Source organism: Procambarus clarkii, chromosome 91, assembly GCF_040958095.1.
Source record: "Procambarus clarkii isolate CNS0578487 chromosome 91, FALCON_Pclarkii_2.0, whole genome shotgun sequence".
Taxonomy (NCBI): domain Eukaryota; kingdom Metazoa; phylum Arthropoda; class Malacostraca; order Decapoda; family Cambaridae; genus Procambarus; species Procambarus clarkii.
Window position 1 is genome coordinate 4869344 of NC_091240.1, and position 24786 is coordinate 4894129.

Below are 24786 nucleotides of genomic sequence, written 5' to 3' on the forward strand. Positions count from 1 at the left end.
TGTCATCCACCTAGTGATGACCGCGCTTGAATTCTTTGTGAAGAATCATTATTTGTGCTTTTTTGGTTTCTGAACGTAGACGTTCTTATTATATATCTCACCATGGGTTCCAAGAATGTCAGTGGTAAAGTTCAACCTAAGAAAATAGCTGCGAGGATGACAGTAAAGGAAAAACAAGAGATCATTCATAGTGAGACAATGTGATGTCTCACTACAGACAAGTGTTAAAACAGGGAAAACCCGTGTCTATAGACAGATTCTTAGCAAGATAAGCAAGCAATGAGCCACAACTAGGTCCCAGTAGTATGCCTGCAAAACATGAGAGAGTACCCTAGCACTGTCATCACTGCTGTTATAATGGAAGGGGACTTCCTATCCAAACAATAACACCTATCCTCCTCCTCACCATCTTCCATACACCAACATGAGTTACCAATAAAGGTAAGCTATAACTTGTACATACTATAGTAAAAAAATGTGTGTATTTATGTATGAAATGTATTTTGAAGTCAATATTTTTGAAGTGTGGAACGGATTAATTCAATTTACATTTTATTATGGGAAAATTTGTTTCCGGTTACGAATTTTTGGTTTATGAGCCGTCTCCGGGAATGGATTAAATTTGAAAACCAAGGTGTCACTGTACAGTATAACAATTACAATTCTGTGTTTCTTGGTTTAGTGGTACTTTAGACCTCAGCAATTCAAATTCTGGTAAACCAGATCTTGAGTAATCCAAAAGAATTCATATTCAAGTCTGTATTGACCATGTCATACAGTACATTTAAATTTTCTGTGCAGTGTTAGATTATGCACAAAGAAATGACAACACGAGTATCAATGAGAAAATCAGGAGCTGCCTTGAGGAAGACTTGAACCTGCCCAGTGGGTACTCCCAAGCACACGCCTTAAACCACTAAACCATGATTTGCTGAAAGTAATGTAATCTGGGATTCAGTGATTCACTAGTTTGAGATGTGTACTTGGGAGTACCTAGTGTGCAGGTTTGAATCCTCATGGCTTCTACTGACTTTGTAATAGATTATTGTATTACTGACTTACAATTTATTTATTATTAGATTCCAAAACTTAATAGTGACTGGCCATCAGGATTCTGTGAATGTACTACAGCACCATACTAACAGAATCACAGCTTACAATGAAATTGTGAGAAAAAGTGATAAAAGTTAGATCTATAGTCAAAACACTTAGTCCATGTGAAACAATGTTACATATTTGCAATAGTTCCACTATGATCAGATGACAAATTCCTTAATTTCCTGTAACAAAGGCATCAAATGGCAAGGGGATGACATGTAAATAGTTTTCAAAGAGATCAACTAATAGTCAGCTTGAAAGGTCATCTGGCTAGACATGCCTCAAGTTGGGGACAGGGTCAGACTTGGTTTCATTGTTAATAGGTAAGCATACTCAACCATATCCAACAGTATCATCACCTGCCTTCAATAAAGAATGTACAGTATTAGATTCATTCTTGAGTGATAACCCTTTTCAAATCCTTACTAATCAGTTTCCCTCAAAATGCCATTTACTTAAGAGTCTATTTATTAAAGGCACTGAATACAAATCATGCAAGACCATTCTCCTTTATTACTATATACCTAATAAAAATGGATTAATCTTGAAGCTCATGCCATATACGGGTCAAAAGCCCAAAATTCACATCTGTGTGAAGTATGATTAGTACACCGCACAGTATTTGTATAGTTAATGTATCTTTATATTAGCTTCATTATCATTGTAGATAACTATTTTGCTTCATTATCATTGTAGGTAACTAAGTTTCTATTTAAAAGTACTGTAATAATATACTGTACAGCATTTTCTTATCAAAGTGATAATAGCAGGACAGTTTCCATAAAGACAAACTGAATTTTTTCCCATAATTAACTCTCAAGTGATTAATTGCAACAGTATCATGCATGTGTATATTTTTGGGAATATAGTAATTGGCATTAAACTACTGTACTGTATTATGTTGTGTAAAGTTACAAATACAATAAATTATGCAAATGCTAGTAGTTCCTTTAAATTTACTAATGTTGATAATTTTTCTGGGGGCGTGGGGATGGCAAAAATTACTTTAAAAGTATATTAGTGGCATTCATCAAAAAGTTTTAGTCCCAAACTGTGAATACAGTTAAGAATTACAGACGTCTCTATGAAGGATACCGCGAGACTGTAGATGGTATGTATATCACTCGGTCAAGACACTTTTGTGTTGAGCAACACACCTTTAACAACAGCCAGTTGATAACAATACTATACAGTAAAATCCTCACAGTTTATTAGTAAATATATTACAATACTGCACCGAGTAATGCTAGACACACAAAGTACATTAGTTCTTTTTTATCCAGGTGTGAATGTGGTAGTTTATGTAAAGTTCTCTTCAATACATTACAGTACTGTATATTTTATACTGCTTACAAGATAGTACAATCAGGTTTGTTCTCGACGCATTGGGAATTCTGGGTTTGAATCCCAGGTGGGACTGAAATGGTTGGGCGTGTTTCCTATTACCTAATGCCTTTGTTCACCTAGTAGTAAACAGGTACCCAGGAGTTAGTAGGCTTGTTGTGGGATTGCATCCTGGGTAGTTTCAGTAGTTTAACCAGGAGGGGGGATCGACTGCAATACAGGCCTAACATGTACGTATACACTGGCTGGCTGTCAACCAACAATGAATTATTATACACAAGCACCACACTGCATCCACACAGTATTCCAGTCCTTACAAGAGCAAGTTTGTTCTGTATAATATCTAGTCCTTTTTTTCCAATCACAGTGCAGTGATTACAACTTTTGTTTTTAAAAAGTTTGCATTACAACAAGTCAATTTATGAGGAAAATGCATTAGCCTATCCTAGAAATACACTAATGTATTAAAGTCAAATCAATCTTCACATCATTCTTTTAACCCATAAGAGTATTGTACTCATTAAATTGAATATAAACTGTATACGAAAATAAAACATCTACAAACAATTTGAACACAATTTAATATATTGAGAAATATTAAGCTGCAGGTTATGAAATCCGAAACAACACTAGAGCAAACTTCCGCACTTTCATGCATGAGTATCACGTGCCAATGTTATGGATGCGGCTAGATCATGGTAGACAGAAGCCGCGAAAAAAGTAACAGATTGGACCATCACAATAAGGGGTAGGACAGCAAGCAACACATCAGGCAGATGTGACTGCCTAAAGGTAAATTTATCCTATTACTGTACCATACATTGCTGACTCAATTATTAAAGTGAATTAAGAGAACTCAAAGGCCTATCAACAACTGCATCTAATGTTAGAATATTAATAAGGAATTTAATATGATTTAATAATTCTTTAATAACCAAGTGCAGTCTAGCTCTGAAAATCTTGATATACAGTACACTGTAAAACTATGAAAACTTCATTTATATAAGATGATATCCACAGAAGTACATATGTACAAGTGTTGTATCCTGAACTACATTATAAAAATAAATCCATCAAGCAAAATCCATTAAAGAATTATGGAAAAGTAAGGCAAACCTTCTGGAATGGCTTAAATGCACAGCATAATACCATTCCGACAAGTCAGGCGAAGAAAAAAATAAAACATACAGCATAGTTCATTCAAGGATTTGGCAGAAGCACAAGAATAGAGGTGAACAGAAGTGACTTTTCTGAAGCCATTATCATGTGAAGCAAGGAACTCAATGAATTGAAAAGTTCTGTTCAAATAAGTAACAGCTCCTCAGTGAATGAAATGAAATATATAGTTATTTAAAATAGTTACGGGTAATAGTGAGAAAATGCACGTTGAAAAAATAGAAAGAAGGTAAACGTCTAACTGGTACCTAGACGGCCCTGATGAATGGAGTGTTTGGTTTGCCAAGAATCTGCACAAATGAAGAATGATCTTTGCCATTATAAATAACTGATCTCTGCCCTTTAGCCCAATGGTAAAATAGTGAATGCAAAAGAGAAATAATTTATGAAATACAGGTGAATCAAAATAATTAAACATTAAAAGTGAAAGAAGTTTCAGTCGAGTTTAGAAGTCAACGAAGATAATGGACAAGACTCAACAGAATGAGTTCACATCATAAGCATAATGGATGAAATTGTAGTAAATGGCAATGCATAAAAATAATAACTAGGATGAGCAAATTTAATGAAAACCTTAATTAATGAAAGAAAAGGGGTGTTACAGATGCTAAAAATACGATTGCAAATAATGTGCAATGGAACTGACTTTTGGAAAACGAGTGAGCACACTGACATACATCCAATGATTCAGCTCTGTTTATAGTGTATAATAATGATGCATTAATGAAATGGGGGAAGCCTCTGCTCATTTTCAATTAATATAAGCATATTGATCAGTGAATGAGATGGAAGGCTATACTGTGCTTGATCTACCTTACAAAAAAACAGGAAAAATTAAATTATGAAAAATCCATTCATGTCTAGTAACATAAATAATAACAGTATAGGTTAAACACATTGCCTTCTAATACTGCCCCATTAGTAAACATCTACATTATTTACTCTACTGAAATACTGGCTCCCTGTTATGAACACTATACAGCAGGGATAATGGGGACGAAGGGGAGAGGAAGATTAGAAACAAACCTTGCAAAATTCTTACTTTCAAAAGTTAAGTGCTGCACAGCTGTTCAGAATATAATCTTAAACTAATTTATATTTCATGCCAATTATATGTAAATGTAAACATTCCAATCTGTGTTTAAAGGTAAACTTCCAATCATTCTCAACACAGAGAGACTTGTCAATGCTAAGAAGAAATCTGCAGGCACTAAGGTAAACTCTCCTGTCTCCAAATATCTATAGCACACTCGATAGTGCAAAAAAATGAAACTACAGAATATTATGTAGCTCTTTAAATACACTCCAAAATAGTTCTGAAATGTGAAAATTATCTGTCCATTTTTCCAGTGTTAATTTTATGGAAGGGGGGGATCATATTTAATTTGTTCTTGTGTGTTAAATATGATGTATGATCCTTAAAATATACAAAGACATCTGGATAGACACCAAGAAGAGCACATTATGGGTAATAAAGGAAGCACAGTGATTGGTACCAAAGTCAGCTCTGTATCTAGTCTCTGGTCACCAAAACAAAGTATTATACAGTACAGTTCAGAGCCTAAAAATTAATTGGAATCAAGACCAATGCATGCCAAACACACCATGCTGTCTTACATATTAATATCAGATCTTAGCGCTCAGCAGTTCTCCAAAAATCAAACTACTGAATGTTGGGATTTTTGGCGCCTGTCTCTTGACATCCACGAATGCTAGTCTAAAGATACTCACTGGGCCAAAGCGTTTGTTAACCAGGTATTTTATAGTGTTATTAGATGACTTATCAAATACTGTGCTATGGAAATTAACAGATGGTATAATTATAGAACACAACATACATGGTTATACAGAAATGACAATTACCTTACAAATGAGCAATATGTCTCCCCATCTGGGGACTGGCCCTAAGCATAAAGAAGCTGTGATGTGCAACAAAGCACTGGTTTCCACCATTTAATTTAAGTACACTACAGTCTGCATATCAACAAGTCTTGCATGTACACTACCGAATCCAATGTCTTTTGTAGAGCAATGCCCCCCCTCCTTTCAATTTCTTCAATGAGTTTGGAAATAAATCAAATTTTTCATTTTTTTTTTAGTCTACAGTGAGGTAAGAACGTCAACAAACGTATGGAGACCAGCAACTTTACCCTAGCAATCCTTGATATCCGACAGCTCAGTAATTCACTCCTTTTTACTGGTCATTCACATCCAGTGCTTATTAACAGAAAACAGGAAAATTGCACAATCCTTGATATCTGACAGCTCAGTAATTCACTCCTTTTTACTGGTCATTCACATCCAGTGCTTATTAACAGAAAACAGGAAAATTGCAATGTTTTAAAATCGGAGCCAAGATGTGATTAATATGCCTCCGTATATATGATTAGCAAAGCTTGCACAGAAAATGACTAATAGGCTATGCCAGCATGCAGTAAATACTCATGATAGTGGTACATCCCAAATTAAATGAATAAAAATGATTTAAATGTAAACAGCCTACTAATTAGATTATGCAACAATAAAATTAAATATAAACTGAAATACAGTAACTAAATTAATATTTTTTGATTATCTATGATACTATGGTCAACACATGTTACTTCACTGCTAAACACTAATAAAAAATGGCAAGATACTCTTCAAGTTTGTGGCTAGTAACAGCCTAATATACTGAACAGGATAATCAATATCAATTATGTACATATTTTTGTCTAATAATGAAAGAATAATGCATTGGTATGCAACTTTAAATTGTTTATTTGTTTTTATTTAACATGGGCAATGATTTAATGACTATTATTGATTAAAGAGATAGTGAAACTATATCAGTGGTGTCCACTACTGGCTGAATCACTGCAACTTGCTCACTAAAAACATGTAGGTCTTTGAAAAAATGGTTTAAACTCCCAATAAAGCCCATGTAGTTTATGTTAACACAGGTTTTGATAGAGCCAAATACATATACTTTAATCCTTATTTGCTTACCTTTCATGGGGAAGCTAGTTAAAAGCTTGTCACAAGTGTGATACCTTTCTAGCTGGGGCAAGACCAGACACACACTGGATTTTCAATACCTGGTACAGTATCACTTGGAATGCAACTGGTTTTACGGCATCAGTCACACCTATAAAAGGAAGAATCATTACTTTAACCATCATTAACATTTGACTTTGGTCATGTCATTAACAATCAATTGTGTCTAGTTTATTGCATAATGAACCACAGACAATATGCAACTTGTCATGTAAAACACATGGAATAAATACAAATATTTATGCTTGCAAAATAATTTCAATAGAAGGGCAATGAGAATACACAATTAAAAACAATGCACACACAAAAGGTGAAATATGCCATCTTTTTGCAAATATGTTTAAGACCCAACATTTGTTAAAGAAAAATCCCATAAGTTAAGAAAATGTTGACAGTACAGTACCCATATAAATCAGCAACTGTTAAAAACATTAGGTAGCAGCTTAGTATTATCAATGGAACTTTTATGTTTGCTGACAATTTTTTTCTTTAATAGTATAAACTATTACCAGTCCTGGTGGTGAAGTGGTAACACACTCGCCTAGCATTTTGTGAGCGCTTTGGCCTGGGTTTGTATTGTGGCTGGGAAGGATTTACTGGGCGCCAAGCCTTAACTGTAACCTCTGTTCACCCAGCAGTGAATGGGTACCTGTTCATTAAACGATTTGGCGGGTCTTATTCCGGGGAAAATTAGGATCAAGGTCTTGCCTGAAATGCTATGCGTGCTAGTGGTTGTACAAGAATGTAAGAACTCTTGTATGTATGTTGTATATAATCCAAAATTACACATTACTCAAACTCTTAGCTAAGCATCCCAAATTTGCCTACTGTAGATAATGCAAATGATTTGCTACAAGTATGCTTGTAAATGTGTGTTTTTGTTACATGCTTGTTTAACTTTATAGCCTGACTTGCCAAGCTTAACGACATACTGTACTCTTGTCTCTGCAACTAGTTCAACATCACTAACTTGCTTTTGTTCCAAGAACATATGAAGTCTTGTTCCTTAACCCATTGTGTGTGTGTGTACTACACTACCACTCACTGATAACTTTGAAGTACACAATGAAATGAGAAAATATTATGGCAATGGATTAAACTTGCATCTCTGGACTCCACACACATTCTCAGATACATCCCAGTATTATGATTCCATTGCCAGTCTACAATGACATTATTGATTCTAACTAAATTCAGCTATTCAGTACTGTATTATGCTTGCAGATATTTATATCCTGAAACTGACAAATACCAAGGTCCCATCAACAGTTGAACACTAACTGACCGTGTCAGTGGTCGTTATCAGTATTTGATAATCACCTTGTCAGTTACGTGAAACTTTCAAAATATACCTACACATAATGACCGAGCTAAAACGTTCCTTTGTTTGAACTTCTCTATTAGCCGTTACATTCTACAGAGCCCCATTTCCCCAAAGCTGCATTACAACTACACTGTACATCACACTACAAGGTTATCAATGGGTTTATACTGTTAAAAGTACAGGTTGAAAAATTTGTTGCTGCGGAATTGGGGGCCTCCAAGAGCCTCAGCTGCTGCTAAACACGACCTTCCTCCGACCCTCCTCAGTCACATCTCCCCAAAGCTTATTTTTACCACAAACCCACACTTGCCACCCACATAGGCACTGGTAGTAACCCAATCCAAACGTCTCGACCCAATGTGGGATCAATCATTTAGCCCCAACTTACCCGAGGGCATACAAAAGGTGCGAGAGGGTAAATGTGTAGGTGCTCCATGGGAGTAGTGAGCCTGCGTAGTTGTTGTGTTGTGAGGAGAGGCAACGCTGCCACCGATCAGCTGGTCATTGTCATAGGCCACCACGCTCCTATACCCAATACCAGCAAATTCCTATCTTTCTACCCCTATTTGCTTGCAAAAATTACTCTAAAGGGTTACAAATGAACTCGAAAAATACCTACATTTCACCACTATGTGACAGAGGCGTGGGAGTTATCGCATAGAAGGGAAACATTTGATGAGAAACTGTGACTGTGGTGGCCTAGGTGTGTGTTTACAAATACTGGTGTTCCCTGGAGCGGCCCTCCCTCCCTACCTGGCCTAGCCCGCCCCCTACACTCTCACACACTATGGCAACACCAGCCATGGACTAAATAGAATCCAAACTGTTATAATCAATCATTTCCCAATACGGCTTTTCTATGGTTATATCATGAAATCTAAATAACCAATGAAAAAGGGGAGGGGAACTTAACAGCCAGTGCAGACGAATCCTTTTCATTCAAACAATCCAATAAAAAGTCAAGAATAAAGGTAAAATGCTTTCTTAGTGGTGAATTTACACATTTCTTATACGGATATCGTATTCCCTTGTATCCTCTTGACAACAGAACTATCAATTAATATTCAACGCTGAATGTAGACCTGTTGCCAGACACCAATTTTGATTCCCCACGTAAGTGGCCGCAGTGGCAGAGTCTTCCTCCAGAGTCAAGAGAAGAGAGGTCGGCCCCCCCGGGCCTCGGGAGACAAGCACCAATCTTGCAAAGCCACGTTTCAAGAACTGCAGGAAACTGCACAATTTTTGTGAGCGACGATGTCAATAAGAGCGTTGATTGGTGGGGGGTTATTGGTGTCTGGGCGGGTGGGTGGAGGGGGGAGCTGGTGGGCCACTTCCAGCTACTGCTACAGGTCGCCGTCATTCCAATTCCGGAACTGGAAGACGATGAGCACCACAGCCAGGGACACCCTCATCTTCAGGCAGGTAAGTTCCCTTCATTATCCACTCTTAATTTTAACGGCATTTTTTCTTTCTTTTTAGAACTGCATGCTAACGTTTGTTTGTTTTTTCCTTCTACAGCTATATAATTAGTGATATAACACCCCTCTGCTGTACCATCAGGGTGCGACGTAGTACATTAATATTAAGCTTTATAAATAAATGACATTGACTTCAGGAACAATCGTTTCGTTGATAATTCCCTCTATAGGAGGAAGTCTATCAAGCTTCATCTTTATTGACAATGAGAAATTAAATTGTATATCGTAAGTTCATTTTATCGAGCTTACTTATTTTATCTTGTATATATAAGAATGGGAATATTATATTATATATATTTATATATGTATATATATGTTATAGGTAATTGTATATGCAATTTTAAAATTTTCTCCATTTTAGTTTATTTTGAATTTTTTGCTTTTTTTATATAATTAGCTGGTGACATTTTTCGCTGGCCTACTATAATCAATGTAGGAGCGATGGGATAACTGTACACCTGGAAGGATTGGCCTAGTTATTATGCCATTATACTTGGATAACCTAATCCTGATGTTTTACTGTAACAATCTCCTAAAAGTAAGATGTTAAGACAGTTAACCCAGTCCAATTTATCCTCATTGTCTACAAAATTACATGTTAAAATAAGTCATATTGACTTTTAACCTATACACGCTGGCATTTGGGCAAAACAGAAGTGTGGGAGCCAAAAACCCACCCAAGTATACAGCAGCTGATTTGGTTGTAAGTTTCTTTCCACTTACGGGCTACTCGTGCCCGTGCCACCTCTTGGGTGGCTTAATTTTCATCAATCAATCAATCGGTCAGGATAAGGATTTGGGATGGGACGGGGGGAAAGAATGGTGCCCAACCACTTGGACGGTCGGGGATTGAACGCCGACTTGCATGAAGCAGACTGTCGCTCTATTCTACTTGGGCTGGACAGTTAAAGGAGAAACTACGTAATGACTGCAAAAGCATATAATGAACCTATCGGTGAATTATAGTTGGAAGGGCCGGCAGTCTCTACGTAAAATTGGGGGATGGTTATTTGCTTTAGTTCAAAGGAATGCCGGTGTCGTTCAATAATAACGCCGGCGGATGCCGATGTTAAGAAATGCCTTCATGTCATAAATAGTTACAGGCGACGCAAGTAATGTTGAGAGATCGTGAGGTTTCAAAGCCCACTGTTAGATTTTTAGTCCTGCAGGTATAGCACCGATCGATGCCCTCGTTGTTACGGTGTAATCAACGAATGTTCGCAATCAATGAACTCTGCATCGTGTATTAATATAGTTCCCATGATTCCACGAAAGATTTCGGCCTGGTTAGTAGGGAGGGTCGATTTAACACTAATCTTTCCTTATCGTTTGAACCTAGTACAAATCTACATTCATAGGGGGTATAATGTGGTCCATTCTTGTGGTTTTCACGTACATCGGATTCAATCAATCTGGTACTGAAAATGCATCATGTCGTAAAGTTATCAAAAAATATATATAGCAAATACAAAAGTTTGCCACTAGCCTAACGATTAGTCAAAAACGCGTGTAGATATAGGCGATAAGTCTTAAAAATTGTCTGAATTTGGTCGTATGGCCGAAAATGGACGTAATTTGAAAATTTAAAAAAAATGGATTTTTTCCAAAACGGTAAATAAAGGGTCCTCTGGTAGGTTAGGTGGGCAGGAAAATCTAACTGCGCGTATGCGCGCTCGCTCGCTGAAGCACTGGGTAATGTTTATTGCTAAATTGATTGTGCAGTCGACGAAAGTTTTTTGTACGATTAACCTCCCATGACCACACGACACCACCCTTACTAAACCAGCACTTGCTCGGGATAATTGCTTTTATAAAGGTGTCCTTCAATAGTGTTTATTGTAGCAAATGGTTGTGTGTTGGGTTGCGTAGAGTGCGTCAGGGTTTCTGGTAGCGAGCAGTCCGTATCGGTGGATCACTGTGACCTTCAAATGTCTGGCGCCAGCAATGTCACGTCGCCAGGTGTTTTATGGGAAGTGTGTTTTTAGATCTAAAAAGTAGATGCGCGTCCGTATTTTAAAAGATAGTCTGACTAAAAGATCCATAGAACCTAAGCATAATTAGGAGGGGTAAGACAATATTCATATGCAGGGCTGCCAAAAATAATCTAGAGGGTTATTCCTGGGGGTCATACTTGAGAAGACGCCAATAATCTAAAATAATAACAGTAGACTTAGACATACTGACTTTCATAGTTGTCACTTGAGAGATGGTAGTAGGCAAGCTCCTTACTTACGCGGTAGATGGCAAGACATGACCTGGATATTATATATAGAAGCTGGTAAATTGATATAGTAATTACCAGGTATTCATATTGTGTTTTAACAGGATCGCTCCAATTCTTTGCACTCGTATATGGTGCATCGAAATTTAGACTACATGTAGAAATCGAACTTGGTTCTGGAATGGTTCGTCCCGCATGCTAACGACTGTGCAACAAGCAAGAGCCATAATGTGAACTTCAGAAGCACAAAGTCCCACACAAGTTGTAAAAGGCCATCATGGCCCTGTCCCGTGAATACTCTAAATATATATAATTTTTTTGTAACTTTATGAACTTTTCATATATAGACTACAGTGGACATCAAAAGTTTGACATGAAATTTATTTCAAAATTTTGAAGTAGACCCAACCTGTCCTCTCGCATAATTGTACACAACATTTTGATCAAAATTCCGAACGGACAAATAAAGGGGTGTTATAAGTCATAGCGACTCAAATATGCAAATTTTGTATGCATGGGCAATAGGTTAAGTTAGGTTCAATCGTTTTAGTCTACCCTTTTCCGTCAGATATGGCAACTAGAGGACGGGATGATGTGACAGGATGTACAGGATGGATGTTAGCAACTTGGTTCACTTTCGTGAACCACTAGTGTGTAGAGCATTGCGGTGTTGTGGTGTAGCGAGCCTTGAAGCCTACTTACGTTACACGCGGTATTTGGAGTACTGTACATGAATTTTATTGCGCGGCTAAAATATATTGTGAAGCTCTTCGGAACACCTAACCCACACATTCTGGGTGTCTAATTTTCAGTAAAGTTGACTGCATTTATAGGGGTCTCGTAGTACAGTTGGCTTCGTTCTCTACTCTCAATCAGGGATAGAGTTCGATTCCAGAGGTGGGACAGAAATGTGGACAAGTTTCCTTTCACCTAATGCCTCTGTTTATCTAACAGTAAATAGGTATTCTGGAGTTAGGAGGCAACTTGTACTCGCCTAGTTGTGCATGCGGGGATTGAGCTTTGGCTTTTTGGTCCCGCCTCTCAACCGTCAATCTACTGGTGTACAGATTCCTCAGCTGTTAGAGTTCCATCATATCTACATTTGAAACTGTGCATGGAGTCTGCCTCCACCACATCACTTCCTAGTGCATTTCATTTACTAACTACTAACACTTTAAAAGTTCTTTGTCTGTGATAGGATCTGTGACAGGTCTGTGACTCATTTGGGTACTCGGCTTCCACCTGCTTCCCCCCCCCCTTTGTGTGTACCACCCATGTTAAATCATCCATCCTTGTCTACCCCGTCAATTCCCGAGAATTTTGTATGTGGTGATCATGTCTCACCGAGCTCTTCTCTTCCAGCGACGTGAGGTGCATTTCACGCAGCCTTTCCTCGTAACTCATGCCACTTAGTTCTGGGACTAGCCTAGTGGCATACCTCTGACCTTTTTCAGAGCCCCATGTTGTGGGGCTGCGTCCTGGGAAGGGTCAGTAGTTCGACCTTGGGGAGAGACCTAGAAACAAGCCTAAAGTAACAAAACTAATTATATGGTCTATTTACTAAAAAAAAAAATTCTAGTATACTTTCAGTGAACCAGTAAACAAATCCAAAAAGATCAGCATAACAAATACTGTACAAACGTAATGGAAGTGTGTAGCAAGAAACATCGGCAACAATGTAGACCTTATTACAACAGAGGAAAAATAAACTAGGATTTTACACTACTTTAAACTCAGTCATGGCGCCTACAGTCCATTCACTGTTGACTCAAGTTTGCCACGAGAATATCCAGCGGCAGACCACAATGATTCCATACTGATCTCTTACGAAAATGCTTAAGAATTTCGTATTGATGTCCAGTAGTTGAATAACGTGTACATTAGTGAATGTATTCCTAGGAAGAGGCGCTAATATCACAGCAGCCTAGCTGTTCTCAAGGACAAGTGATTAGAACGAGACGTCAACCCCCCTCTCGTACACCTGCATAATTTTGATATTTGTGATAGTCTAAAAGCATGTTACAGTTCCAGTAATACTTGTAAACTTGCAAGTGAACCTTTGTCCTAAACAGAGATTATTCTAAAGTTATTTTTTTTTATTAATCGATGATTTAAAATATAATGTCTGGTTAACTCTTGTATACGGTCGGCCGTAAGTTTTCTTTAACGTGAAATTCTAGGGGATACTCAAATAGTTGAAGCTGTATCATCCTTTGTTTTCACAAGCTAAAATTTTTGGAACACAAGTTCTGCTGTATAATGCAATGAAACTAAATATTTATTTGCACTGACAGTCTCTTGATCAATAGCAAGACCATTGCTATGTGCAATAATCATTGCAGGAAATCTCTAATCTGTGATGACAAAAATTCCATGTCTTGTCGAGTGGCATTACTTTGTTCCGAAAATTGAGAAAGTCACTGTTTTTGTGCTTTCAATGAACTGAAGCCATCCAGTTGTAATAGTTAAGCATGATTGAGATACAGGTTGTTTTAGTGAGCTATTAAAGTAAAAAATCTTTGCTCTTGGGTTTAACTGGGTTAATACATCACTTGACTTCATTTACAAATGCAGTAGTCTGTAAAAGGTATTCAGGGTCACAAATAATGGGAGTGATAATTATTTGTCAAGGGCCGCATTTGTTACTCAATAGATATTATAAAATTAGTAAAGATCTAGGCCAATTTAGCTATATAGCACAAGCATTATAGCTTGTATAAACTCCCTTGCCGACGAGGAAAGGTGGGACACCTTACGAGGCGTCTGGCTAATTCACCTTGGAGGTGTACTGTTGTATGCCGTCACACAACCTATGGGAAGTGTTGCGAGACGCTAAGTGCCAGTTAAGAATCAATTGTGACCAAAATATTGTATCGTGTCCACCAAAACTGTTAGTATAGTGTAGATGGTGCCGCTCCCACCAGCACTGATGGGTAAGAATACTTCGCTTATAAAATGTGTAAAAACTAATAATTGTTAGTTTCCGGGCTTAAATACAGGAGTTGGTCTTTGTCACAGAGGTACACAAACGCGACAGACCTTCAGTTACCTTTTTATGCCAAGAGGCAACATAGCCTAGAATACCTTGTGCCGTGACAGAATAAGTGTCTTTCATCTTTTGATCACAATAAGGTTCAGCTTCTTAACAACAGCTTAAACAAGTCTCTTAATTCAGCAACGGGGCAAAACCATCCCGGGCGCATAACCTTGGCCTCCTTATCATATTTAACCTTTTATGTTGTTTAATGCTATCACTAACGTAATAACTAGATGCTGTGACCCCCCTGTGGGTTCTAGTTTAGGGTTTGATTATCTTAAAAGTATGGAAAATTAAAATATATATATAAAGCTCGGCGGTATTACGTTTCAACGCAGTTTTTAGTAAGGAACAGGAAGCTTAACTGAGGTTTTGTTGCTAGGAAGGAAACTTGTCAAGGCGCGGGCGTGTCCAGGATTACAGAGTTGAAGAAGCTTCAACAATACGAGACACTGCAACATGTGAAGCAAATACTACATTTGATATACCTTTTCCACGAGGACTCTAGGACTGCCATACACGCTCCTAGGATGACAGAAATTTAAGAGAACATAACCCGAAGGATTGATAACTATTTACCTAGAGCACTCGTAATAGCAATATGATCAGTGTGTTCCTTCCCACGACGACAACGAGAAAGCGGACCAGTTGCTGAGAAATGACTGCCAGGAGCAGCTGTGCAGTTCCCAAGACGGATGTAGATTCGGGACATGAGAAAGCTAACGGAGGGGAGGTCCTTGTGCGACAAACCATAGCGCCAGATGGCAGCCGGTCATGGCAGAGGAAGAAGCCGGGTGCTACACGAACTGTGACAAGAATCTGGAGGCTGTGAGAACAAAGAGCCGGATAGTTTTGCCCCTACAGTTGAGAAATCAGAATAGACAAAGATAAAACTTGTGTGTGTGGGGGGGCGGGGAGGGCTGGTCATAAACTGGAATACTTCCTCAGCAACCTTAACTCTTGATTAATTCACAGCATTTTGACAAATCCCCCAGCGAACAAAATAGATCAGACAATAATCCAGCCGGTCCTCGACAAAAGCCAAATGCTCTTTAATCCCAACCAATCATCAAAGTCCATTCTATCCAGCGGTCGACCCCAAAGACGCATTCAACAATTTTAACACGGTTCATTCAAAACAGAACTTTTCTTAAATATAAACTATTATATATTAGCATATTTTGGGTACTGGTTAGGTTTGGTGTTTAGGCTCTTGGCGATTATTTGTATTTGTAGTACGTGGGTGAAGCATTTACAGTCTTGTGGTTCAAACAAAATTCGTCAGTGAAGTATTTGTTCTGGAAGTGTTCGAACGTCATCAGTTGAGTCGTGTATAAAGTTTTCCATTCATAAACAGGTTTGGTGGCTGCATGGCATGAACATTTTGTCCTTTGTTAACGGCGGGCTGATATATTTTATATAAGTGAGTTGCCAAGCGCTTCGAGTATTTATAACAATAATGACCTTTGGTTACCACCAGGTTTGTTGGAAAATGGTTGAGTAAATGCTTGAGGCTGACCACTGTGTAAACTACTTCGCTTAAAAAATATAATATTGGGATTCGGCTCCTGAACCTATTGTGAAACGTTGTAACCCCTCAGACACTGCTCATGTGATGGGTATTTGGTATATTATATTTGGTATATATTGGGTATACAAGACATTAAATTAACATTGCAACAGGTCCATTATCCAGGGCTAGGCAGGTACTGTTGGCTTAAGTTTTCATTCTTGCATCTCTAGCCTCATGTACTTAAACTTCACCAGGGTGTTGACTTCGCTCATATATTTTAGTTTTTGTACGTCAACAACCTGACTGCTGAACCAGCTTTCACCTACATAATTTTTGGAATGCATCTGAGAAAAAAGTGATTGTTCCTTCTAAATATTCTGTACCATAATGTCCAATTCTATTTTCGGTATCGTACATGTTTTCGTTGTAACTAAGTGGTTTTTCTTTTTCTGACCGAATGCACAAGTTATGTTCGGTTGTAGTGTTACGTTATCTTGTATCCAAAGAGCGCAACGGAAATTTCCTCACCACGTGGGTCCGGTGCCAGACACTAAGTGTACCAACGGGGCTTTGTCATATTGCAGCCCGTTCTCGCGAGCCTTCCCAAAGTCAAGAAACTCTTACTGAAGTGACTTATCCTAACCTACCAGAGGATCCCCCTCGAACAGAAAGCGGGACAGTGTCAATATTGTGAACCGTTATCATTTTCTAGTACGACAGCTTTTGGTCTTTGGTAAAGACCAAAAGTAAGGATGTCGCATTCGTCAAAATGCTACGTGCTATCAAGAGAATGGGTTGCATATAGTTTTACACGTGCACACGTTTTCAGACAAAGACCTAAAAGTGATTCCATGCACCCGCCAAACCCCCTGTTTATGAATGAAAAGCGGTTTACACACGACTCACAACTGCTGACGTTCGAACATATCCGGAACAAGTGCTTCACTGACGAATTTTGTTCGAACCACAACGCTATAAATGCTTCACCCACGTACTACAAATACAAATAATCACCAACAGAACCTAAACACCTAACCTAACCTATGCCTATATATGCACAATATGCCAATATATTATAATATTAATTTATACTTGAGAAAATTCCCGTTTTGAATGAACAGCATGTTAAAATATATGAATGCGTCTGTGGGGTTGACCGCTGAATGTAATGGACTTGAGTCGAGGACGGGTTGTACTACATAGCCTTCCCGGCTTGGTACCTTCTTTTGATAATTACTTATGAATACTTTCTTGTTTACAAATATTTATCGGTGATAATTAGTTATCGTATTTCAACTATAAATTTAAAAAATCCTAAAAGGTGACTTATTATAGCTCTTGTGTAATAGCCTACAAATAAGATTCTGAAATGATCACCTTTGTTTGGTTTTCACCCAATGTATACCTCGGGTCATGCCTCGTTCAATTCCTTTTAATAGAATTTAACTTAAATACTCTTGATAAATCGTTCAATGCTTCAAATATATGTTCAGTGCTCTTGATCGCAAATTTCTCACTTGGCCAAGAAAGATTGACAACCATTCTCGGGAATTTAGAGGCGATTGTCACAATAGGCTACAGATAATGACAATATGATGAAGTAAAGTAAGCAATCTAGGGAAAGTTTATCATGGTTGTACGTTTACGAGCAACAGTAGAATTACATCTGTTGTCCAATAATTTATTTGGACCATGTATTAGTCACAGGTTAATCGGTCATGTCTTGTAAATGCAATTTTGAAAAGCTTATAGTTGCCTACGTCGCAAGGTCTAGATTTGGGCCCTCTCCAATTATTTGTTATGAAACTTAAAGGTTCACCTGCCTTGTAGGAAATGTTCAGATTGTTGTGGTGAGGTGTGTGTAGGACGCTGGGATCGAACTGTCGGGTGTGACGCTGGAGTGCAGTTGTTAGTGGGGTCCTGGTAGTGTGACGGTGTTGCCACTCTCGCCTCGGCCTCGTGCACACTAACAATGACAATGGTGACTAATGCTCACACACACAGATTATCGCTGATAAAGTTGCCAAGATAAAACGATAATATTACTATCTGAATATGTTACTGGATTTTGTTTCGTGAGCTATGTACTGTGAAGGATGCTGTTTACCGGAGAGTTAAGTTACTTTTTGTGCAGACAGTTTTGCATTGCTTTCACACTTTATTATATGTAAGGGACTATTATTTTTACTTTAAAACTACTTAAAACATTCCTTACTACTATGTATATTTTGTTTACTTCACTGTATTCAAATAAAGTACGTAGCGTGTCGTTGGTCTCTAGATGTAGTCAACATTCTTGGTTAACCTGGCGACAGTACTCACGGGTGTCAAAGATTCCTCTAGAGTCGTTCTGCTCTTATTGACATCCAGAATGGCATCCATGAACTGTAATATTGTGACACGAATGCCTAGCTTCCTGGCTTGGCGCTTTTTGATAATTACAAGCCTAGAAGCAGTGTGAGCACTGTGAGCACCAGTATCTTGACACTATAACCTACATAGGTTATACGAGCTTAATTATATCCTTGTATGACCTACATAGACGTAAGTTATACGAGCGTGTATTTCTCGTACTGTACTAAACCAACGGTTCTTAAACTCTGCTTAAACCAGTTAATGTACAGTATGTGGTTGTGAATCGTCGGCCACACACGAGGTCACTGTTCTGTTGTGGTCTACGTTCACCGTGTAAACTTTCTCGGGTTTTCCTCAGATTAGCTAAAAGATGAAACTGTCGAAAGGGGGGGGGGGGGACAAGAGACCTTACACACAGAAATCACAATAGCGTGATGTATCAAATGAACAAAGTCGATTAAGGCAGCGTCGCGGATGCTCTTAGATGCGGGTACGAATCCTCGTCACGGATTCGTGCCTGCATCATGTGGATTTGTAACAGAGACCTTGATGCAAGTTATCAGGGAAGACGGCAGTCGTGGGATGGCCCATCAATATGATTGATTGTTTGATGAAGATTAAGCCACCCAAAAGGTGGCACGGGCATGAATAGCCCGTAAGTGGTGGCCCTTTTGAGCCATTACCAGTATCAAGAGCTGATACTGGAGATCTGTGGAGGTGCAACTGCACCCTGCGTGACGGGAGATGTCTCCCGTCAATATGATTGAACATCAGAGCGTTAGATAACAGTGAGCGGCTAGAAAGTGTTCATCAGAGCACAAAACCACCATGTGAAGGTGAGGGAGTGGGTGACCTTGACTCACTTTCACCAAAATTAAACAAGATTAATATAAACATTCAACACATCGGTCAAACTAATTAAAATATCAATTAATCGATATTTTACTTCTTGGTGTCAATGACATTCGCCCACATAACAGCTGACGTAGTTCTTCGGTATGAGATAAGTGAATGGTGTGAACTAGGGGAGAACATAAGATCAAAGGTAACTGCACTCCCAATCCCACTCACATACATGTCCAACCCACGTTTGAAACGATCGAAGGACCTCACCACCACGTTACGCGGTAATTGGTTTCACAAATCAACAACCCTGTTACCGAACTAATATTTACCCAAGTCTTTCCTAAATCTAAACTTGTCCAATTTATATCCATTGTTTCGTGTTCTGTTTGTCTTGTGTTGATACTTTTAATACCCTATTAATATCCCCTTTAAGTCCATTCATCCACTTATAAACCTCTATCATGTCATCCCTAACTCTTCGCTTATTCTTAAGAACCAACTTTCACCTACATCATTTTTTTAATGCATGCAAGAAACTAGGAGCTGAAGCTCGACTCTCAAATCGACTCGGCGAGCGCACAAGACCGCTCGCGTGCAGACAAACATGTAAGTATTATCATTTACATAATTTTTGTGTATAGTTATGCGTAGGCTAGGAGTTTAGGTTCTGTTGGCGATGATTTGTAGTTGAAGCACGCGAGTGAAGCATTTATAGGATTGTGGTTCGAACAGAGATCGTGAGCGAAGCACTTGTTCAGTAAGTGTTCGAACGTCATCAGTAGTCGTGTGTAAACCGCTTTTCATTCACAAACAAGGGGTTTGGCGGCTTTATTAACGAGCTTGGATCTTTGTATACAAGGACGGACTGCAGGATGCAACCCCACAACAAGCAGACTCCTGAATACCTACTTCCTGTTAGGTGAACAGAGGCATTAGGTGAAATGGACTGTGGCAAACCATTTCTGCCCTGCCCAGGATTCGAACCCGGAATTCCAGCTTGTACGTAGAGAACGAACCCAATTGTACTACTAAAGATAAACACGGAATGTTTAAAATAGATATGTACACGACAATTTTGATTTGTGTAGCCTTAAACAATGCAAAGGGCTTCAGTTTTATATAATAGTTTGTTTCATGACGGGGGGGGGGGGGGGGTTCTGCAATTCGATATTTGGGCGGAAGCGTGCGCGCGCAAAATACAACATGGGTCGGTCAATGGTGCAATAACGGGTTTGGCGGGACAGGACCAGTTTACCGCCCCCCCCCCCCCCCCCTGTCTCTCTCTCGCCCCCCCCCCCCTCCCTCTGTGTGTCTCGGTCCCCCCCTCTGTGTGTGTCTCGGTCCCCCCCCTCTGTGTGTGTCTCGTCCCCCCCCCCTCTGTGTGTGTCTCGTCCCCCCCCCTCTGTGTGTGTCTCGTCCCCCCCCCCTCTGTGTGTGTCTCGTCCCCTCCCCCTCCTCTTCATCATCCACCCAGGTGGGGGAGTCACTTGCATTATGACTCACAAAATCCCTGCAATCATTACGTTGAGACGATATATCTAGTTTAAGACATTGTCAAACGATTAAATAGATAACAAGAGTGTCTTGCCACCTACCCGTTGTCTTCAACTATAACTAGTCCTAGGCTCTGGTTACAAGGCACATGTACACGTAGGGGGATATCCCATTAGTCATGAACGAAGTTCGCAATTAAGTATACTTGATGATTAATTAGTATGCTATTATGGTGGCCTTAATAACCCACCCCCCCTTCCAGCGGTTGATAGGCCTTCGGCCCAATATCAAACCTGAAACATGGGCTTCTAGCTTGCATGATCGCCATGCAGCACCTCATTTCAACGTAGAAAGTTAAACCGTTTCATGATAGGAATTCCAATTGATGTAAGGACCCGGGTGCGCGATAACCTTGCAGAGTAATAAAGAGGAGTCGACTAGAAAGCAATATATCGGCAACATCATGGCCAGCACACCGCCAGGAACGTTACACAAGCCGCCCAACATGTCCAGCCACTGACCTAAATTTATTTTGAGACGGTCACGACTCGTGACTCACGGAGGCGTAATGTCTGTAGACTTGTCAAAGATGTCTGTCATATGTAGGTCGAAGATAATACTTGCCGCTCGCACTGTCGTCAAATGTAGCGAAATACAACCATGAACCAAAGACATTGAAACTTTCTTTCCTTCATTCATTCCTTCTGAAGATGTATTAATATACAAAAGTCCTTAAGGAAATTCCTGTTTCAATTCTTCCTCCGTGGTCTGACTGTCACATTTTTCATCACTTGTTAATTTTCGCGATTTACACTCGCATTGAAACTTGCTAGATAGGCTTTTGAAGAAAAGACTAAGTACATGCATTTTTTTTTGGTTTACTGATGCCTTATTAAAATAACCTGAGGTACAGCATGTGAAAGACGATGTACCAAATAACTGAAGAATGTGTGTGTGTGTGTGTGTGTGTGTGTGGCGCCTTGCATAAGGCTTTCATGTAAACGACCGTTGAGAGCGTTGAGACTGGTGGGCGAACAAGCACCGCTATTCCTTGCTACCTGCATACGTCGCCCTCTCGCTCCTCTCTTAACACGACTATCTATACCACTTTGTAGTGGCTACGTTCAAGAGGGGGTAATGCTGTATATTTCAGAATGTACAGTTATGACTCACTGCTCGAGAATCATGAAATAAAAAAAGGTGGGAGTTTGTTGGGGGGAGGGGGTGTCCGCGTTGGGGTGCTGGGGTTAGGGAGGGGTGTCCACGTTGGGGTGCTGGGGTTAGGGAGGGGGTGTCCGCGTTGGGGTGCTGGGGTTAGGGAGGGGGTGTCCACGTTGGGGTGCTGGAGTTAGGGAGGGGTGTCCGCGTTGGGGTGCTGGGGTTAGGGAGGGGTGTCCACGTTGGGGTGCTGGGGTTAGGGAGGGGGTGTCCGCGTTGGGGTGCTGGGGTTAGGGAGGGGGTGTCCGCGTTGGGGTGCTGGGGTTAGGGAGGGGTGTCCACGTTGGGGTGCTGGGGTTAGGGAGGGGGTGTCCGCGTTGGGGTGCTGGGGTTAGGGAGGGGGTGTCCACGTTGGGGTGCTGGGGTTAGGGAGGGGTGTCCGCGTTGGGGTGCTGGGGTTAGGGAGGGGTGTCCGCGTTGGGGTGCTGGGGTTAGGGAGGGGTGTCCACGTTGGGGTGCTGGGGTTAGGGAGGGGGTGTCCGCGTTGGGGTGCTGGGGTTAGGGAGGGGTGTCCGCGTTGGGGTGCTGGGGTTAGGGAGGGGTGTCCGCGTTGGGGTGCTGGGGTTAGGGAGGGGTGTCCGCGTTGGGGTGCTGGGGTTAGGGAGGGGGTGTCCGCGTTGGGGTGCTGGGGTTAGGGAGGGGGTGTCCGCGTTGGGGTGCTGGGGTTAGGGAAGGGTGTCCGCGTTGGGGTGCTGGGGTTAGGGAGGGGTGTCCGCGTTGGGGTGCTGGGGTTAGGGAGGGGGTGTCCGCGTTGGGGTGCTGAGGTTGGGAGTGCGTGCATGCGGAGGCGCCCCAGGATAGGCAGGTCGACGAACCCTATGACGCCTGGCAGAGCAGTGCTTGTGGGTTGTAATATAACTCCACGCCTGAGCGTACGGGTGTAGGAACACCACTGGGGGACTATTAATAGAACAGGAATACAAATTTACTTAAAACACCCTTGGGTAAGTTGAGAATATCCCGTAATCTTGGCAGGAGCATATACACCAGGCTCTGATATCCTCCACTACACACCTTAAGAAAACTATCGTGCACAAATTACAATGGGTGCAAAACAAGTTAAGAAAAGCATTGTCCAACATATGGCTAGACATTCCAGGAACTACACAAAGCCCTGAACATCAGACTGTAACAGCAGTCCACCGGGCTGTGGTGGACTGCTAATGGTGCACTAAGATTGAAATGATAAGACAACCCAATAGTAGAAAGATTACTCACAGATGAGTCACGCTACTCCCACAGCTGGTGGTCCAAGCTCTTGAATTTAGAGGGCAACAAAGCCCCACAGTACTCGGTTCAAAGATGAAATGTTGACTAGAATAACACACAAGAGTGGATAGGGGCGAGGGGGGGGGGAGGCCCTGAAAGATGTCAACGCATGTAAATAAGCATCTGGGTGTGTACTGAACAGTATTCAGTATTCACAGTATTCATGAATACTGTGTATTCATACATGAATACTGTGTATTCATACATGAATACTGTGTATTCATGTATGGACACCCGACATGTTGATATACACAAGTCACAAACCCTCACAGCTCCCTAACAAGATAATAGTTTAGCTACCAAACACACAATCATTTTTAGCAAGGCGGACAGCCCGCCTGCTATCGTGTAACAATATTCCGCGCCTCTAATTCTCTTTCCTGCATCTCTGCCCCCCCCCCCCCCTCCTCCTTTTCAAAAACCGACATGGGTTGTTCCTCCTCGCCAGTGTAGCCAAGAAATGTCTTGTAAATTTGACACTACTCCTAGGCTTAAGTACAGTCTTTAGAATGTGTAGTTATTTATACATATTCCTCTCTAAAATAGCTAGCGTAACTAAGAGCATTAGCGACCGATGAATTCTCACTGATATTAACTTGACCTTAATGTTGAACTTCCAACTTTGAGTGCAATATTAAGTGTAAGCTCAATTTATAAGGTTATAGCTGTACAGCATTAAACAAGCCATAGGTCCAGGCTGATTCTGTATCCAGGATGTCTTCCTAAGTTTTCCCAACGCCAAGAAAACTGTCAATTTAAAGTGTCCTCTCCTAACTTACCAGAGGACCCAAAACAGAAAACATAACTTTCACGAGCCGCCTCCATTTTCTAGTACATTTCATGGCCTTGCGTAACGCACTACGAACGAAAAGCGACGTTCTTTGTAGGCCAGGTTGCTAGCACCACAATAAATCTACAACAGACCAGAGGAAAGACCATAATAAACCACTGTATTTGGTATCAGGTTTATTTATCAGCCTAGGAATCCTCCTGTGCATGATTTGAGCTCCACTTGACAGTTCTGTGTATGAAATGAATCGAGCTTAGATCCACAGGCACTGTTTACAGTCCTGAAAATGATCAGGCACTATAACACGGTATCTGAGGACTTGTTTGCATCCCGTTTTAATCTTATTAATACCACGAATGAGTAGTTTCGAGCGTCGAAAAATCACTCGATTATAAAGTATAATATAATCATTAGGCTCCAAAATAATAAAGGTTCGGATTGTATCTGTCACGTTGAATAAGAACGCGACATGTGCGTGATAAGTTCGCGTGTCGGAGTGTAGAGGAGGAAGATGAAAGCCCAAGAATACATTACAGCTTCCGGGAGCAGGTTGTTACGTACCCTTATAAGATACGTAAGTGAATATA

General features: G+C 40.3%; 2 protein-coding genes across 6 annotated transcripts in view; one reads left to right on the forward strand and one right to left on the reverse strand.

Moving 5' to 3' along the window:
- Positions 1 to 18204, reverse strand: part of mlt (tubulin folding cofactor E like protein mlt) — a 34535-nt gene extending 16331 nt beyond the window's left edge. The window contains exons 1-2 of one of the 5 annotated variants that reach the window (XM_069318675.1): positions 18051 to 18204; positions 6607 to 6745 (exon numbers count right to left, since the gene is read on the reverse strand). The gene's annotated coding sequence lies outside the window, so the exon portion shown is untranslated. Of the gene's footprint in view, positions 1 to 6606; positions 6746 to 8158; positions 8178 to 8366; positions 8554 to 8597; positions 8832 to 9060; positions 9195 to 18050 lie in introns of those variants that run through there. The other 4 variants (XM_069318676.1, XM_045767935.2, XM_045767934.2 and 1 more) reach the window with 4 other exon arrangements.
- LOC123773948 (persulfide dioxygenase ETHE1, mitochondrial) overlaps positions 9233 to 24786 on the forward strand; it is a 45679-nt gene continuing 30125 nt past the window's right edge. The window contains exon 1 of the mRNA XM_045767939.2: positions 9233 to 9400. Within this exon, the coding sequence (XP_045623895.1) occupies positions 9233 to 9400 (168 nt within the window). The remainder of the gene's footprint in view (positions 9401 to 24786) is intronic.